Source organism: Megalops cyprinoides, chromosome 6 (genome assembly GCF_013368585.1).
Source record: "Megalops cyprinoides isolate fMegCyp1 chromosome 6, fMegCyp1.pri, whole genome shotgun sequence".
Lineage (NCBI taxonomy): Eukaryota > Metazoa > Chordata > Actinopteri > Elopiformes > Megalopidae > Megalops > Megalops cyprinoides.
The window spans coordinates 28,608,944-28,625,507 of NC_050588.1; the positions used below are offsets into that span (position 1 = coordinate 28,608,944).

Here is a 16,564-nt window from a genome sequence, read left to right on the forward strand (position 1 = left end):
GCATTAGCTGAGGCTAACAACGTTTTTCGGTTTGTTGTTGCTATTAGTTTTCGTCGGGACGTCGGTTCATCGCGCTACGCTGTTGTGTAGCTTGGACCCACAAGAAGACATTTTGCAGAGACCTGATCACTTTCCCTGAAGTCGAGTTGGACTATTTCCTTTGTGTCACCGAGTCGGTAGGTTCACCTTTTGCTACCTTGGACTGGGAGGACTGGGCCGTTGCAATGTTGGGTTTGTTTGTGTGTTGTGCACGAGTGTATGGAAAAACAAGCAGGTTACGTTAGCCACTTCCTTTAAAACCATTTTCATTTTTTTGTCGAGTGACTTGCCATAACATCTATATTATGAAGAAACAGATAAAACAAATGCATTTACATTTATTCATTTAGACATTGATATTGATATTTCGGATCTAGTGTTACTTCTGCAGACTGGTTTAATATTACCTTCGTGTTCCATTACGAAAATGAAATGCATTGTAATGTTGCCTACTGAAACACGATTTATCCAACTTGGGCTGTTTAAAAACACGATTAGAATGACTAAAATGTAAATGTATGCTTTTCAGCAAAGTGGTCTCCAGATACGATCTAGGTCTCCTTATGCCGTTTCCATGGTTTCATGGAATCACGTTTTTTTAGTTACTCCTTCTCGTCAGGACCCACGACACTGGAATGACGACAGCAGAGTGTATTTGAAATGCACTCCCCCCCCGCCCCCCCCAAAAAACCTCTCTCCTTCCTCCTCAAGCATGTACTTGTGTGCTGTCATGTGAATTATGACGTGTCTCGCTCACAAGACACAGCCTACATCTTCAGCCTTAAATAGAGCCCCACAAATCAGAGGTGTTAACTACTGACCAGCAGCCTGTTGTGTGTAGGGCATCCGAGGACACTTCAACAGTATACCTTTAGATACTTTGCTTCATATAATGAGGGGAAAACTTGTGTATTTTTGTCACTAGAGCCTTGTCAAGTTCAGACACGAATGTTTCTTCATATTGTCCATGTCAGGTTTCCTTTACATTTCTGTGTGGATTTGAATGGACTCACATCCTGCTGCCCCCCTCAAAGAAGTGATGTGTGGACAGCACTGGTTTTCAAGCCCTGCTTTATTTAAACAAGATTACATTGTTAAAAATTACTTACGTACGTCTCGTACCACAAACATGATTAGAGGTGCAAATGGTCATTTTCAGTAGTACAGGTTCAAGTCTCAAACTTCAAGTAATTATAACATCCTGCGGCCCTTCAATTACAAGATTTTGCATCAAACGAATACCTAATAGAAAAATGTATCCACTCACACACAGACACTCATTGATAGCTTAAATACTGCTTTGAGCTCATCCCATAGAGAAATAATGATTGTGCAAAGGTTTCAGTCGTCAGTGCAATCCCAAGTTATAAAGGGCTGGTCGGCTCCTGTAAAGTGCAGTTCATTCCCTTCATTTCGTGCTGGCTCTGGGATCAGAGAAAACGGGATTGTCTGATCACATTTGCTGGAAGTGGGGTGAAAGGTTTCCATCCTGGCCCAATAGTAACGGATTGAGTCCTGTCTCCAGTTCTCTCTGCTTCTGCAGTAAGCCCTGAAATTTCAATTTACACATCAGCCAAACATGCTCTGACAGATGGCACTCACTCAACCACATATTAGGTCTTAACATCTTGGAGTCAAAGTACATGGTAAACATAATATGAAACAATATTTTCCTCATCTTTTTTAATAAACTGCCCAGAGCTGACACGCCAAACTAACTGAAAATCTTTACATTAAACTGTAAAATGTATTTCTCTTTCTGTGTCATATTTAACATTCATTCTGATCCCACAAATATAATATATGCTGGAACAAACATGCCCTGCATGTTACTCAAGAGCTGCCCAGAACTGCAGTTTTACAGAAATGATCACCTTTCTTTGCCTAAACCACCACCTATCAATCACACATTCATTCTGAATGTTCAAGAATAAATGACTAAACAATAATGAGAATAAAAGTTGAGTTTTAGAATTACTAACCATTCTCACCAGCTATAGCTGTGCTGTCTAGGTGAGTACAGTGGATTTCAATTCAGTTCTTAGCCTAAGCAAAGTGAATTGGACAAGCAAGGACCGAACTACATGTATTGTCTTATCTCTTAATAATGATGTTCTTCCCGTGTTTGATACCGATTGCCTGTGTTCATGCCTAATTCAGGACCGAAAAAAATACTCAGGGTTGATACATCAATTGCCCAGCAGGGTATGCTAATGATTAATCCTTTGAAGCCAAGATACCCTGGAGCTATGCTGCCCTTTACAGCATTTAAAGGAAAACAGCATCATTTTGTTCAAATGCTGTTGCTGTCTGAGGCTGCAATAACCTCCAGACACTGTAAATGCAACACATCCTTCAGTTACCTATGCTATGTTTAAGCAAAAAAAAAAAACAAAAAACAGCCTTGCAAAAACTGCGTTAAACTGTAACTACAGTATACGAACAGGAGTCCAGCACTCTAAAATACAGTACCCTACATATCTCTGCATCTGAGGCAGCAAGAGTTCTTCCTTTCAATCACAGGGCAAAGTGAACAGTGCACTAAGAGGAATGTAGATGACATCGCCGACACTGCCCTGCATGAGGTTTTATAAAATTCTGATCTTTAACCAATGCAACGTGTAATTTATTGTATTTTTGCTTTTTAAAGCATATAAATCATAATAGTCCTTAACATCTCAATGTAAGCAGCTCTTAAAGACCAATCAGTAAAGTGGTTCATTGCTGGCTAAGACTAAGAGGGCACTTCACACCAGTGTAAAGTAAAGCAGAGATGGACAGAGAAGACAGGTGGTAACGTCAAGCCAGAGTTAACTGATCTGCCTTGGACAAAGGATTCATGAAATTCCTGAATATTTGAAGAATGTAACACATTTATTATATAAGATTACCATTAATATTTCTTTAAGCAAAAATGTATGCTTCACTCTGCGAACAATGTGTCTGAGCTACACATTAAGGTATACTGAAATATGCGAATAAAATATGAAAACAATATTCAGCGTACAAATTTTGGTCCATATGGTGAGTGCTAATATTTGGCTATTATTAGCAATCCAGCCCGAGAACTGTGATATAATATTCATGTGGGTATTTTGAGCTGAAATAGAAGCAGCACGAGTTTTGAGTACTCCCCATTGTTGGTGGAGTACACCCTCTGTTAATCCTTACCTGACGCAGCTCTGAGAGGCCCTTGAGGATGGCCTGCTGTCTCTCCTTGTTCTTCAGCAGCTCTGGGTGCAAGAGAGGGTCGCGCTCGGGGGGAGGGGGAGTAGGCCGGCCGTGGTCAACCCCTGATCACACACAGAAAGCAAGAGATCTTACAGCACAATAACTGCTTTGTCCTGTCGACCGAGACTACTTCCTGTGGCTTTCTTGTTTTTCGGATCAACTGCCTGTTGAGTGAGTGAGCTTGGCTGACTGTATATCTCCTCTTAGTGTTAGCATCATAGGTTCTTAGCCTGTGGAGGGAATGGAGGGTGAGACTGGATATGGAAAGGGGGCCGCTTGTACAAGATGGGACTGGATTTGGCACTCAAACCCCTGTGCAGGCTTTTACCTGGCTGCACCCGTGGACGGGACTCCTGAGTAGAGGGTCTGGAGAGCGGGGCCAGGGGGTCCAGCTGATACACCTCGTCTGTCCGCACGTAAGGGATGAAGTTTGAGGATGGGGGGTGCTCTTCTGTCTCGCCAGGCCCTTGTGTGGGAGGACGGATGGGCTGCTGAGACTGCTGTTGAAGTCTGTGTTTTAGTGCAGGGACTGGAGGAGAGCACACCCTGGTGGAGGAAGGTATACAGTGCAGCATAGGTTCACTTATGAAGTGACACTGATGGGTTTATGCATGCAGGGGAGGTAATTCCTGATTGTTGTCAGTTATAGGCTGGGACTGATACGATCTGTACTGATGGAATTGGTGAGAGGCCAACCTGTTTTCCACGTGGGCAGCCATAGGGTGGGGCTGACTTTGGTGAGAATGATCCTCCTGGAGAGAAGAGCAAACAAAAATGACTAAATCAGTCCTGAGTGTACAGAATTTACTGTCATTTAAAAGAGAATATACACACCCTCATCGCCAACTGTCCATTTACATGCACAGACACACACCGTTCGACTTACCTTTTGCTGTGGGAGGGGTTTGTGCCTGTTTTGGGGCTGTGTGGTGTGGGAGGGCTCTTTGTTGCCGGGCCTGGAGAGGGCGTTCTTCTCCACCAGCGTCAGCAGCTCCATCTGCCTGCGGAGCCGGCTCTCTTGCCGGTGCCTCTGCAGGCCCGCGGGGTAGCGCTCCGAGGCGGGCACGAAGGCCTTCCCGGGCCTCTGCGAGTTCCACTCTGCCCTCCTCCCCGCTCTCTGCCGCCGGTCCGTGCGGGCGAACGCTTCGTACGGGTCCCCCCCGGTGCCCCCGTTCTCCCGGCACACGTTCTCCTTCCCTGCCCCTGGGTTCCTCTCCGCCGGACGGGTGTCCCTCTTCTGCTTTTTGGTGTTGGGAGGGGGCCTGTACTCGGCTGGGATGTCTGGGGTCTGGGCGACTGTGCCTCGGCCTGCCGTTACTGTGGCCGTGCCCACTGTGGTTCCCATACCTGGTCTGCCAACATCTGCGAGAGAGACAGTGCATTATGCTACTTAAACAGCCTTTCTGAAAATAAAGGCTTGAAAACCAATCATGGTGAAGGAGGTGTCTTGAAGTACCGGTCTGCACTGCGGCGTCTTTTCTTGAGGACAGCATGTTGAGAGCCTCTGCGTTAGGGGTCGCTGCCTCCCTTATGGTCATGCTATCGACTGAGATACTGGGTGTGTCCCTGCTGTCGAGTCCTGGAAGAAAAAAATTTAAACGAAATGCAACCAAATCCCTCATGGGAAGAGATTCCACTTGGAGGAAAACGGTCAGATCCACACCCACCCTGGAGAGATTCTCCCTCGACGCTGTGCAGCAGCTTGGAGATGTCGTGACCCTTCCTGGCCAGCTTGCGGATCCTCTGCTGCTGCTTGTCCCTCAGCGCCTCCTGCTGGGCCCTCTGTACACTCAAGTAAAGCTCCTCAGTCTTCCGTGACTGCAGCTCCTGCAGAGACCCACACAAGGGCCACAGCGGAAGATGACAGATCATCACAGCAGTCCTGAGTACACCCTACCCCCCTTCCTGGCAAATAAAAGCTTACTGTCAGCAAAGCTTGGACTTTTAGATGAAGCTGGTTGAAAGATCTAAATGCTTTTGCCTATGCTTAGCCCAAGATGTCGCCAGCAATTAACCCTTTCGTGCATACGTTCACACTGGTGCGATTAGCCATTTAGCTCGTATGGTTACACCGGTGCGATTATAACATGAGATTGGAAAAATTCTAGCTAATTTTAGCTTTGAGGAAACGGTGATTTAACATTAAAAATATAGTAAATGCGGCGGTGAAAACTGAGAAGCTTAATAACTCTAATGAAAACATAATGAACCATATAACGTACCACGCGCACTACATAGCATAAAATAAGTTATGTGCGAAAGGATTAACAAACACTGATTCTCTCTGTGCGTGCTTAAACAGGTTTGAAACGGAGTTTGAAACAGCCTCTTGGTGTCAGTAAATTATGGGATAGGTGTGTACATTCTGTACCGGTGAGGCGCTGGTGCTCTGGGGGTGTGTCCACAGCTCACCTTCTTCTGCCTTTCCCGCTGTGTGTCCAGCTGGTACTGCGCCTGGAGGAGCTCCCTCTCCCGGGCCACCTTCTGCTCCTCCGCCTGCTCCTCCGCCTGCCGCAGCGCCTCCTCCCGATCCCGGTGACGCCTCCTCTCCTCCACCTGCGCCTCTATGGCACGCTGAAACGGGGAGACAGAACCCCAGATAAAGCCGGGCGCTGAGTCTGGTAACAGGGACCTTAACACGGAATCCATCTCTCCGCACTACCAATCTACACTAAGTAAGACCCGTGTTTCCTTTAGCGGTGCTGTACCACACCTGATGCTCCAGCTGTTTCAGGCGCTTCCTCTCTCTCTCCTCGATCTGGGCTGGGTCCAGGAGAGCCGTCATGGTACGGAGATAGCTGGAAAGAAAAACCCAGCCTTGCTCAGCTCTCCTGAAATGTATTATTACTACTGTGCACATTCCTGCTGCTGGTGACTTCGTGTTCTGGTGCTGACCTGGCCCGTTGTGGGACTCCTCTGGTGGTGTCCACGCTCACCCTGCCCAGACTGTCCCCTCCGAAAGGGCTCATGCCTTCTGAAGCCACTGACAGCACACCCGTGGGCGACATCTGGTGGGTGATAGAGCGGGCTGGTAGTTCTGGCTGGGAGGGCGCCCTCTTCTGGAGAGAGTCAAAGTGCATGGCCCAGCGCTCGTGGTCCTCAGCCTGCTTGGAAAGGCACAGTCCTCTGTCAGTATGTGTGCGCATGACGCAGGGTTCTGCCCATTAGGGCTGCAGTGTAGCATAGTGGTAAGAAGCAGGGCTCATAACCGAAAGGTTGCTGGTTCAATTCCCTGCTGGGGCACTGCTGCTGTACCCTTGGGCAAGGTACTTAACCCAGAACTGCCTCTGTAAATATCCAGCTTAATAAATGGATAACATATACAAATTGTGACCTGTGTAAGTTGCTCTGCTAAATGGCAATAATATAATGTAATGCAATTAGTCACGGCCGCAGTGTTCCGCTACCTGGCTGTGCTCCTGCTTCTCCTGCATCCTGCGAAGTTTGGCTTCCTCCCTCTGCTGGTCCAGGTCCTGCAGCCAGCGCCTTTGCAGCTCCTGCTTCTTGGCACTGAAGGCGTGCTCCACCGGAGTGGCTTCCTGTATACAGAACAGAACAGTCATATCAAGTGATGCATGGTAAAATACTTTGGCATCTTAGTGTTTCTGTGTTACCGCAGAATCTATTGTTGCTTATGTTTTGTTTTGAGGAAGTGTCCTAATAATACAGCCAATTACTCTTTTTCCCCTCCCTCCTTTGTTAAAACAGATTAACAATCTGTTTAAAATGAGGCTGCTTAAGTGTGCTGTCAGAAAATGAACACACAATGGCCTAGAGTGGCTATGACACAGTAAACTCGCTCATTTTAAATGGAGGTTTGATGTTGTAAGTGAGTTTAATACCCAAACTACTGCTTTTGATACACTAGGGTCTTGTCATAAAGACAAGAGAGCTGTTTTTAGCCTTTCTGTCCATTTATGCTGTGATTGTAGCACTTCCCAGCCACTGCTAATCACACCTTGTAGTTCCAGTTAACACAGCAATCACATCCTGCTACTGACAGCATCTGGTGTGATCTGAGTAGGGACAATGTGAGCTGGACAATGTGATCCACTCCATCCCTTATCTGCCTAAAATGATCATATTAAACACTTGTGCAGTTGAAATTGACTTTAATCACTGAATTTAATCACTCACATATGCAAAAGTTTTATAAAGTCAGTTGGAATACAATGTAACCACACCCCATTGTCTTGAGCAAGTACAGTGGAGTGCACGTGTATGCGTGTGTGTGTGTGTGTGTGTGTGTGTATGTGTGTGTGTGTGTGTGTGTGTGTGTGTGTGTGTGTGTGTGTGTGTGTGTGTGTGTGTGTGTGTGTGCAGATGCCGAGTGAATAGTACATTAACAATACCCCCGGGACAAAAGCAGAGCGGATGGCAGCTGGAAGGTCTTGCTGGTTGTAGTAACCCGGTGCTGTGGACTGTGCACTGTTGTCCTCCAAGCCTGAAGCTGTCCTGGTTATCCCTCCCTCTTCCACCTGCACATGAGTTCACATGCCCAATGAAACATACATCTTGCACAGTCTGGAGTATCAAAGCAGAGGGATTATTATAACTCAAAATGAGTAAAAACTTTTTTTTTTTTTGCCTACCTTCTTTTGGGTGTCCCTAGAGTTGTGTTTACAAGTATCAGCAGCACTGGGCCTCCCCCATGGGTTATAATCCACAGAGGACTGTGGACTCTTTTTTTGCTGTTGTCTCAGAGCCATCTGTTCATCTGGATCACACACAAATGGGAAATGGCAGCCACTGTTTATTATTAGATTTCAGCTTCTGATTTTCCCTCAGACTCCACTCCAAGTTCACCAGCATCCAAACACTTTGCCAAATGGCATGACTTTTCTCAGGCTATTTCACATGCTAGGTATTGATACAACATTCATGTTTACATTTCAAATTCATCATGAATTCATTTATTTATCACCGAATGATTCTTATAAACAGACTGCTTGATCCTTTCAAGTGGATAATTTAACAGTGTTAGTACAGGAATGATTTTGTCCCAGTATTTCTTTTCATCATTACATGGGGTTGATTCTTAGTAATCCAATTAACTAAAACATTACATATGGAGTCAACTAATCTGAATGCAGCCAGGACAGAGAAGACTGGATATGAGACTGTTGCATGTATTGTTATACCATTCATATAAATTAAGCGTTGACAGATTCAGTAATACATGAAAGTCCTTCAGCCAAACTGGTACCTGCACTCTGTGATCAGAAACTGTCAGTGGCTGAAGTCTGCATATTAAGTGTGACCCCATTGATTCATATCATCATGTGCAGAATTAAAATCAATGCTTTTCCTTAAAACAGCCACATTTTTAATATTGCAAATAAAATGAAAGTAAGTTATGTAGTGCACTCTGTTTGTTCTGATGGCAGGATCTTGTCTGTTTATGTGGTTAAGCATGAACGGTTAGATCTCTGACAAAGACTGAGGTCGAACAGGCATAGCAATAATGTAAAAATGTTTATACTGTATGAATTGTATAGTTAAACCATGAAATAAGCATGCGTGAAGAACATCTACCTTAAGTCTGAAAATTAAAAGGAACTGAACTTTAAAGATATACGGTGCTAAAGCAGGGAAAATTAACACCAGCATTTTAGGTCTTCAATCTTAGGCAAATGAGGCGTACACTTAAAGTAAGCTTCAGTAAATTAGGTGGAATACTTAATGGAGCTCATTTACAAAAATCACTGCCCAGATGTACCATGTTTGTTCCAGATATATATTACACACACACACACACGCATCATGGGCAAACATTCAAAAAACAGTTTAAGTGAGTGTACCTTTTAAGTACAGCCCATGCATGTTTTTGCAAGCCATTATTGTCACTTTTATGTTCAGTTCACACCCACACATATCGTTTCCTGTTACAGTTCACTGAGATTCTCTTCACATTGCTACAGTACCTAGCTCCTTCTTCCACTGTGCCCTCTTGGCTTCCAGAGCTTCCTTCTCCCTCTCTCTCTCTCCCAAGGTGCTGAAGATACCGGGCAGCGTCCCATTCAGAGTCGTCCTAGCCAAAGAAAACAGCGCACAAGTGCAAGATATGTGTGCCTGAATGTGATTTTGCACAGTTTAGAAGTTTTAAGATTTCAGAAGGGGATTAAAGGCTTTCCAGGCAAGATCATACCTCTCATCCTTCCTGCTGTCCGCTGTGCTCCCGTTCCCGGCACTATATGTACACGGAGAGGCTGCGGATGGGCTGCCTTTTGACGCTGCATCACCACTCCCTGCTGTTGCTGTCTGACTGACATGGCTGTCTTGTTTTGAGTCTCCCCCACGTTCTTTCCGCATAGGAAAAGCAACAACAGTTGTATAAGAGGTAACCCATTTTGATATTACAGCATTATAGCCCTCATTTGTACCAGTTATGGCAAAAGGTGAATGGTTTGATGACCCTGAAGTGCAGCTCTGTCCAAATGGAAATTAAATATATTGTAATATATTGAGAAATATGTTGTTCAGCCCAAGAATATATTGCAAATACTTTAAAAAATATGTTTATTCAATGGAGAAATATATGGCAATATAACCAAAATGGGAATAATTTACATATTTTAAATACAATGATTGAACTTTGTATGCGTGGACTGTGAATGCTCACCTGGTTTTTGATTGCTGGTACCTGAGGACTGGCTGATGGTGCTGAGAATCTGCTGCAGCTGATCCTGGGTCAGGCAGACCAAGCTCTCTTTCAGGCTCTCTGGTGTTACCTTTAAAGATGCCTTGGTGGGAATATGCTTGTTTCGTTCGGTCTTCTTGGTTGGAGCACTGGCCTGCAAATGCCCCTTGCTGTTGCTGTTTCCCTTCAAAAATGTCTTCCCAGGAGCCTTTGGACCCACCTGGTCCTCAAGTTTAATAGTTGCTGCCTCTGCACCAATCCTTTTCCTTGAATCTGTGCCCCGTCCCTGGGCTCTGTGGGATTGCTCAGACACAGGCTCTTCAGACACCTGCTTTGACTTAATAAGGACATTTTGAGGCCTAGTTCTGGTGACTACCTATTGCCAACACAAGGACAAAAACTTCACATTAATACTTTTCCCTCCTTTATACTGTATTCTCTTTATTGTTTGGAACATATGATCACATGTTTTATGTGCAAATGACTAAAACAAAGGGAGCTCCCAACTGTGAGGCTTCCACTGGCAAAAAAAAAAAGTATGATACATGGAAAATGTTCATTACATACATTAACATATGGAAAAGCTCATTACCAAGAGCAATGACAAAGCTTAATAGCTTACCTTCTTGGAATTCTTGGACTGAGCATCTGCAACAGAAAGACAACTCCACATGTGAGTAACATCATTTCAAACTCAAATCTATTCACATTGCAGATTTAAATTATTATTAAAACTCATACAGTCCTTTCAGACTAGTATCACATGAAAGCAACAGGAGGAGCACTGCCTACCATGATTGAATAAAATGAGCTTGGGCTTCCCATTCTCAAGTTCGAACATCAGGCCATCCCTACAGAAGAAAACAACCATGGCACATCACATACTGCTTCCTGCAGGATTTTGCACTTTTTACAACTCATCAACAATTAAATACATTAAATACATTTATAACTCGGCGCATATGCTGTGGTGCAGTTCATAAAACAAAATAAAGCTTAACATATGGTACAATTGCTGAAATCCATTAACTAACACAGCAAGTGATATTGCTTATGGGGGGTGAATGATTTCCCACACTTGGTGGCTTCCCTCTAATCCAATGATATACAGGTTCAAAAAATAAGTAAAATGCTGTGAAAACAATTATTAAAATTTTCCTTCTATCAGCCAATGCTTAAAGAATTCTTTTAATGAGTAATATTTTAGATATCTGTTAAGACCTATTTGTATTGGTGCTATGGCATAATTTGCAACTGGTTCTTAGAAAGCCTGAAGCCCAATGTAAAGTACAGCACACTAGAATCAACATCTTTAATTGATCTCAAGGGAAAATAATTCAAGATGTTTTGAGAAAGCAGTTGAATTTAATCACTCAAACCCATCTGACCGCAGTCACATGGATACAGTTGTTAATTAATACATTTAAGATTACACAGATGGATACACAAAACAGTATTTGTTCTAGTCAGTGGGCTGTGTTCAAGTGTGTCCCCTGATTCATGGGAAACATGAGAATACTTGGAAAGATACTTCAGTGTTTTTCCATGGCCTTCTCCATCACACTTTTCATGCTCACCAGCTCCTTATGTGCACAGAACACAGGGGATTATATAGCAGATTAACTAGGGGAATTATGATTAGATAGCCAGACAGACCGCCAAAGTGGATGTTTGACCAGTGATATCATCCTTAGTCTTTCGATAAGGAACTCATTCTCCTTAATGTCAAGTGTGATCCAGGACCTAAGTTTCAGGTCGCATTACTGTGCCTCCTCCAGCACCAGTTAGATTTGGGACCAGAGGGAAGAGGGTAAAAGGGTGGTTGGTGGTTGATGGTTGAAATGACTACTGTCCTTTATTCATAAATAACCAAATACCCACATACACACACAGCTAGACAGCTAAATACTTGGTCGTGATATGATGGTGTCTTAAAGGTTGTAAACTACTGGCATAAGGTATTTTTTATCAAAAGCTCGTGGTAACTGCTCAACAGCCAAAACGTTTAATATTGCAGTTATCCAAGAAACTTTTCGACAACTAGCTAGCTACTTACATATTTTAGCTAGCATTCGACTCAATTAAAATACCTTTCATGGCATGATAAACATTATCTGCACTGCCAAGACATTTTCAACTAAGGGTAGGTAGTCTAACTAGCCACTTCGTAAGCTACAGCCATACATTCGATGGGATAACTAACGTTAGCTACAACACCTACCGAGTTTGGAATTTATCTGGCTAAGTTAGGCACCTTGCTTGCAGCAAACTAACGTACCAAAATGCCGCAGATGTCTATCAATCCTCTTAACTATCTACAGACAATCTATCCGTAAGGCAGACGAGCTAACTAGCTAGCTAGTGTAATAACCCAGAAAAGCACGAAGAAAAATCCTTGGAGCTAGCTAACAGTAGAGAGGTTAAAATGACACTCACCCCAGATTCATTATTGCACGCCGTTGACATTTAGCTAAGTAACAGCTGTTAGACGTAGCTATTTGAAATATTGTTTATTGACTCGATTTCTACAGACAGCGAAAGTCCTTGTGGATGTATCAGTGCGACATCCCTTCCTGAAATCATAATTGTGTACGCTCGTTGCTGGCCACGACCAACAAGAGTTTCGTCTATTGGCGGATTCCTTGGCTGCCTTTCACAAACCAGCGAATCACATACCTTCTTTATACGCAGGTCATTTAATCGGGGGTGGGAAAAGTTTTCCGTTTAACGATACAGCAACATTAAAAACAGAAAACAAATTTACCCAGCATGGCATTTGAAACTCTGACAACAAGAACTCCAGTATAGCTACGTCTATACACACTTTGATGTGATCATATTATTATAACATGACTAGTGGGCACCTACCTAGGACATTTACATTGCCAAAGGAAAAAAGTGAACATAAAATACAACATCTTAATACTACAAACGTCATACATTTTTATGAGGAATCTTAAAAGATGGTATGGTTTTGGTAGCCAGATAGTACCTCTAGAAACTAGAGCCCAATCCCAATAGATATTTAAGAACCGCAAATATCTCGAGTTTTTATTGGTTGTGTTATAGCAATAACTAGATTTTAATTGGCTGTCATTAAGTTGAAACGGGGCGGGTAACGCTACAGCCAGAGCAAGGGTTTTCTTCACTAAGCACTCTGCTTGGTGAAAATTGTTCAGGACCGATGATGGTAGAACGCGGTTTATGTTTTAACAAAGAAGCAACAAGCCCTATTTTGCGGCACATCTGCACCGACACAGGTTTACTCTCTAATCTCTGCAGGTTAGCATGGCTGTTTTGGCTCATGCACTTTTTTTTTTTTATTCGCTCTTCAGGTAAAATCCGATGATTGAGGACAGATATAACTAAAAACACAAAGACTTGACAAACTACGTTTTTCACAGCGTCATTGAAAGATCGAAAGCTCCATCTACAACCTTAACGTTGAATAAAACAAATAAACCCAGGCGTCAGTGCTAATGCAGTAACACGATGACACGGTCCTTAATTATTGCTTATTGCTTTCTCGTCAAATTCAAACGTTTCTCTAGAGTAAAACATTAGGGCGAAAGACGCCCATTCACGTTGCACAGTCGATAATAAAAAAAAGTCCTATCACTGGGTTAGTTGAATTGCCGTTTCTGACCACTTAACTTTGGCTGTAACTTAAAAAAAATCTAATTTGTGTCTGAACCCATTAATAAGCAGATTGTCTGCGAGTGTAGCTAACCCGATGCATACTTCTGCGAACCCAGCCTTATCTCAGAGAAGAGAAATAGAAACCGCGAGTCTATATGAAAGGACCAATTAAAGTATGAGTCTTGGGTGGTTCACGGTTTATGCGGTGGGACTGGCTCATGGCCCCGATAGCGGGCCGCCATTATGGTTTCAGATGTGAAATTTCGTTGAGGTATCTTTGACCAGAAGGGCACCAAGACCCGGATAGAAAAGATGCCGACTGCTCTCCTCACTTTTCCACAGCCCCAAAAGATAAGGTAGCGATATGATTTTACTAAACTAACGACACAGATAGTTAGCTACAACCAACCAGTGTTAAATAAGCAACATTAGAACCTGGTGGGAACGAGGACCCGGGGAAGGGAGAGGAAAACTCATGTAGACAGCCAGCTAGCCAACAGCAGCAATTTAGCTCAGAGAGGAAAACAGCGAAAACAAGAAATAGCACCCCCGCTTTCACGCGTGTCACAATCTCAAGCAGGACCTGTCCAGGACAACGCTTGTGAAGGGCGACGTCTTCAGCCATGGGGCTAGCTTGCTAGCTAGCTACTCTTGACACCGCTAGTCACTCTTGACAAAGCTAGCTGGCTAGTTTGCTAATCGACGTTATTTCATAGAGATAGCTGGCTAGCCAACACTGCTGTTCTGGCTGATTAGCAAGCAAGCTAGCTGTCTCGGTACTTTTAGATATTCAGAGCTAGCTAGCTAGTTATCAATCAGACTGAAACACGGAGCTGACGGGTTAGGGTATCTGGCTTGAGGGAATCAGCGACATGGCTAACGTTAGCTACATGTGGAGGATGCAAAAATAGATCAGCGTAGCTAGGTAGCTTTATTACCTGGTAGACAGCAAAGTTAGCCTGCTAGTATAATTTTGGAAAGAGCTGTCAAGTACACTTCATCGCATAATTCTCGTTAACTTGCTACTGTAGCTAGTCAAACTTCATTTCCTAGATAACCGAATTCGCCCAAGCAAGACAGTGTATTTTGTGAGAGTGGACTCTTACTTGATTGCTATCTAATTGGCTTGCTAGCTGGCTTGCTGCTAATATTTGGTAGAAAACGTTAGCTAACTAACGAGCTAGCTATGATCAGGATTTAAAACTTCAGTAGCTAATGACAAGAAGGGTCAGCCACAAATACCATCAGTACAGCTGACATATATCAACAGTTAGGACGCTGGGTAGCTACACATTGCCAGATTTTTTTGTTTTGATTTGACTCCGGAGTGTTCCTGGCAGCTAACTAGTCCGACCCACTTCGATTCGATTCCCTCCCGGCTGAGCTGCTGGTGGACGCAAGATTGCTAAAACCGGTAAGTGTTCGTGTTTATCATAGCTAACAGGATGTCACAGCTAATGACTTATAATGAATCCAACCAGTCATGTATTTAATCTCAGCTACCTAGCTAAATAGCTAACCAGCAAGCAGTACACTCCATTATGTGAACAGAATAGTTAACGTTAGCTTCCTTGCTAGCCTCTTAGCAAGCTGCTTAGTAGCTTGACAGGACCAGTGATTGACACTGCAACGGCTAGTTGGCACAGTTGTTCACTGCAACACCGGTCAGCCTCTCCCTGCCCTCTAGCGACTAAGAGTAACTCGTTCATTAGTATGGACTTTCCCTAACGTTTTCACTGAATTAGCTAAGGGACAGTAAACCATATTCACCAACTGGCTATACAGACAGCTAGAAAGCCAAGTTTATTTCAGCTGATTTGTGGATCAGCATCACAGCATATCACACACATATGTCTTTTTGATGCATAGACGATTTGGGGGGTAGCTAATGAGTAGGCTGTCTTCGGTTTGGGGATGCAGTTAGATTTTGCTAGACTCCAGTTGCAGATGTTCAATGTAACGCTAGCTCGCTAGCTACAACTGCCCCTACTAACAGTGCGACCATTTAGGTACCGTGCTGACCGGATGTAGCTTCAAAGCTCGCTGACTAACGAACAATCACGACTGTGTCCTTGTTACAATGTAGTCACCTAGGTAGCTAGCTAAAATGAAACGTGTAGCAGATTTATGCGATGTAGTGTTATTTGAGTGGTGTTGGTTGAATATTTTCCTCTCACTGCCTCGGCATATTTTGGTTGCTATGACTCATGCATTTTTAATCACCAAAAATGGCTTAATTGCAAAATAGCAAAATTCTGTAAGAATATTTGGAAACGCTTAACCTGACATACGAATGTCACAGAAGGGCAATGCTGAGATGGAGTATAATTTAGTGACGCTTTTGTGTAAAAACATGACGCGCTCACCAGTGAAGAACATGAGCATCCATACGTTCTTACGTAAGAGGACTCGCACTGGATGTTACATGTGACATTCGCCTTATTTTTTTCTACATGGGTTCACATCGTTGACATTAATTTGTCCTCTAGCGCTAAATCAGACACAATCACCATGTCCAAATTTGTGATTCAGCTCTCAATGGGTCTTAGGAGGGCATTGATAGAGTACCTTTACATAATTTTTTGCTTGCAATTTTACGCTTTCCTCGTGGTTGTTTACTGAATTGATGTGAATAACCTTGCTAAAGTGCACACCTATAGCTGTCTAACCTGGATTTGAAACGACACGACAGGCTGTCATGTCTGTGTGTTATATTTTATCGAAATTATTTAATATAAATGGTTCGTGTATGATTTGTACAATTTCAGTAGGCATGGTTGTAAATAATTAACTGCGTTGACAAAAGGGCGGGATATGTTGTATCAATTAGAATGTTTTATTTTATCCTAAGCACAAGTGTTTCTTATAAGCCAGTGTAGAGTTTTCTTGCAGATTTTAGAAATGACCTGTAATCATGTTGTGTGAGAACGGTAGCCAGCAGGACTGATGCTTTAGAGCCTTTCGGATCAGATGGAATGCTTCTGAATGCGTTTGTTTTTTTTCCTCAGGCTCAGG

General features: G+C 43.4%; 2 protein-coding genes across 4 annotated transcripts in view; one reads left to right on the plus strand and one right to left on the minus strand.

The window, feature by feature from the left end:
- Window positions 1-1,110: 1,110 nt before the first annotated feature.
- On the minus strand, window positions 1,111-10,781 carry ccdc66 (coiled-coil domain containing 66). The gene is made up of 18 exons (XM_036531660.1): window positions 10,703-10,781; window positions 10,533-10,558; window positions 9,893-10,286; window positions 9,419-9,572; window positions 9,195-9,301; window positions 7,863-7,987; window positions 7,623-7,748; window positions 6,678-6,809; window positions 6,166-6,374; window positions 5,984-6,068; window positions 5,683-5,844; window positions 4,938-5,097; window positions 4,727-4,849; window positions 4,157-4,632; window positions 3,967-4,022; window positions 3,599-3,816; window positions 3,211-3,332; window positions 1,111-1,588 (listed from the first exon to the last, which is right to left on the minus strand). Exons 1-18 carry the CDS (start codon window positions 10,779-10,781, stop codon window positions 1,493-1,495), a joined length of 2,850 nt encoding a protein of 949 aa, XP_036387553.1. The 3' UTR covers window positions 1,111-1,492.
- A 3,022-nt stretch (window positions 10,782-13,803) lies between these two features.
- ip6k1 (inositol hexakisphosphate kinase 1) overlaps window positions 13,804-16,564 on the plus strand; it is a 32,974-nt gene continuing 30,213 nt past the window's right edge. Inside the window, exons 1-2 of one of the 3 annotated variants that reach the window (XM_036531887.1) lie at window positions 13,804-13,905; window positions 14,890-14,963. The gene's annotated coding sequence lies outside the window, so the exon portion shown is untranslated. Of the gene's footprint in view, window positions 14,964-16,564 lie in introns of all 3 variants that reach the window. The other 2 variants (XM_036531885.1, XM_036531888.1) reach the window with 2 other exon arrangements.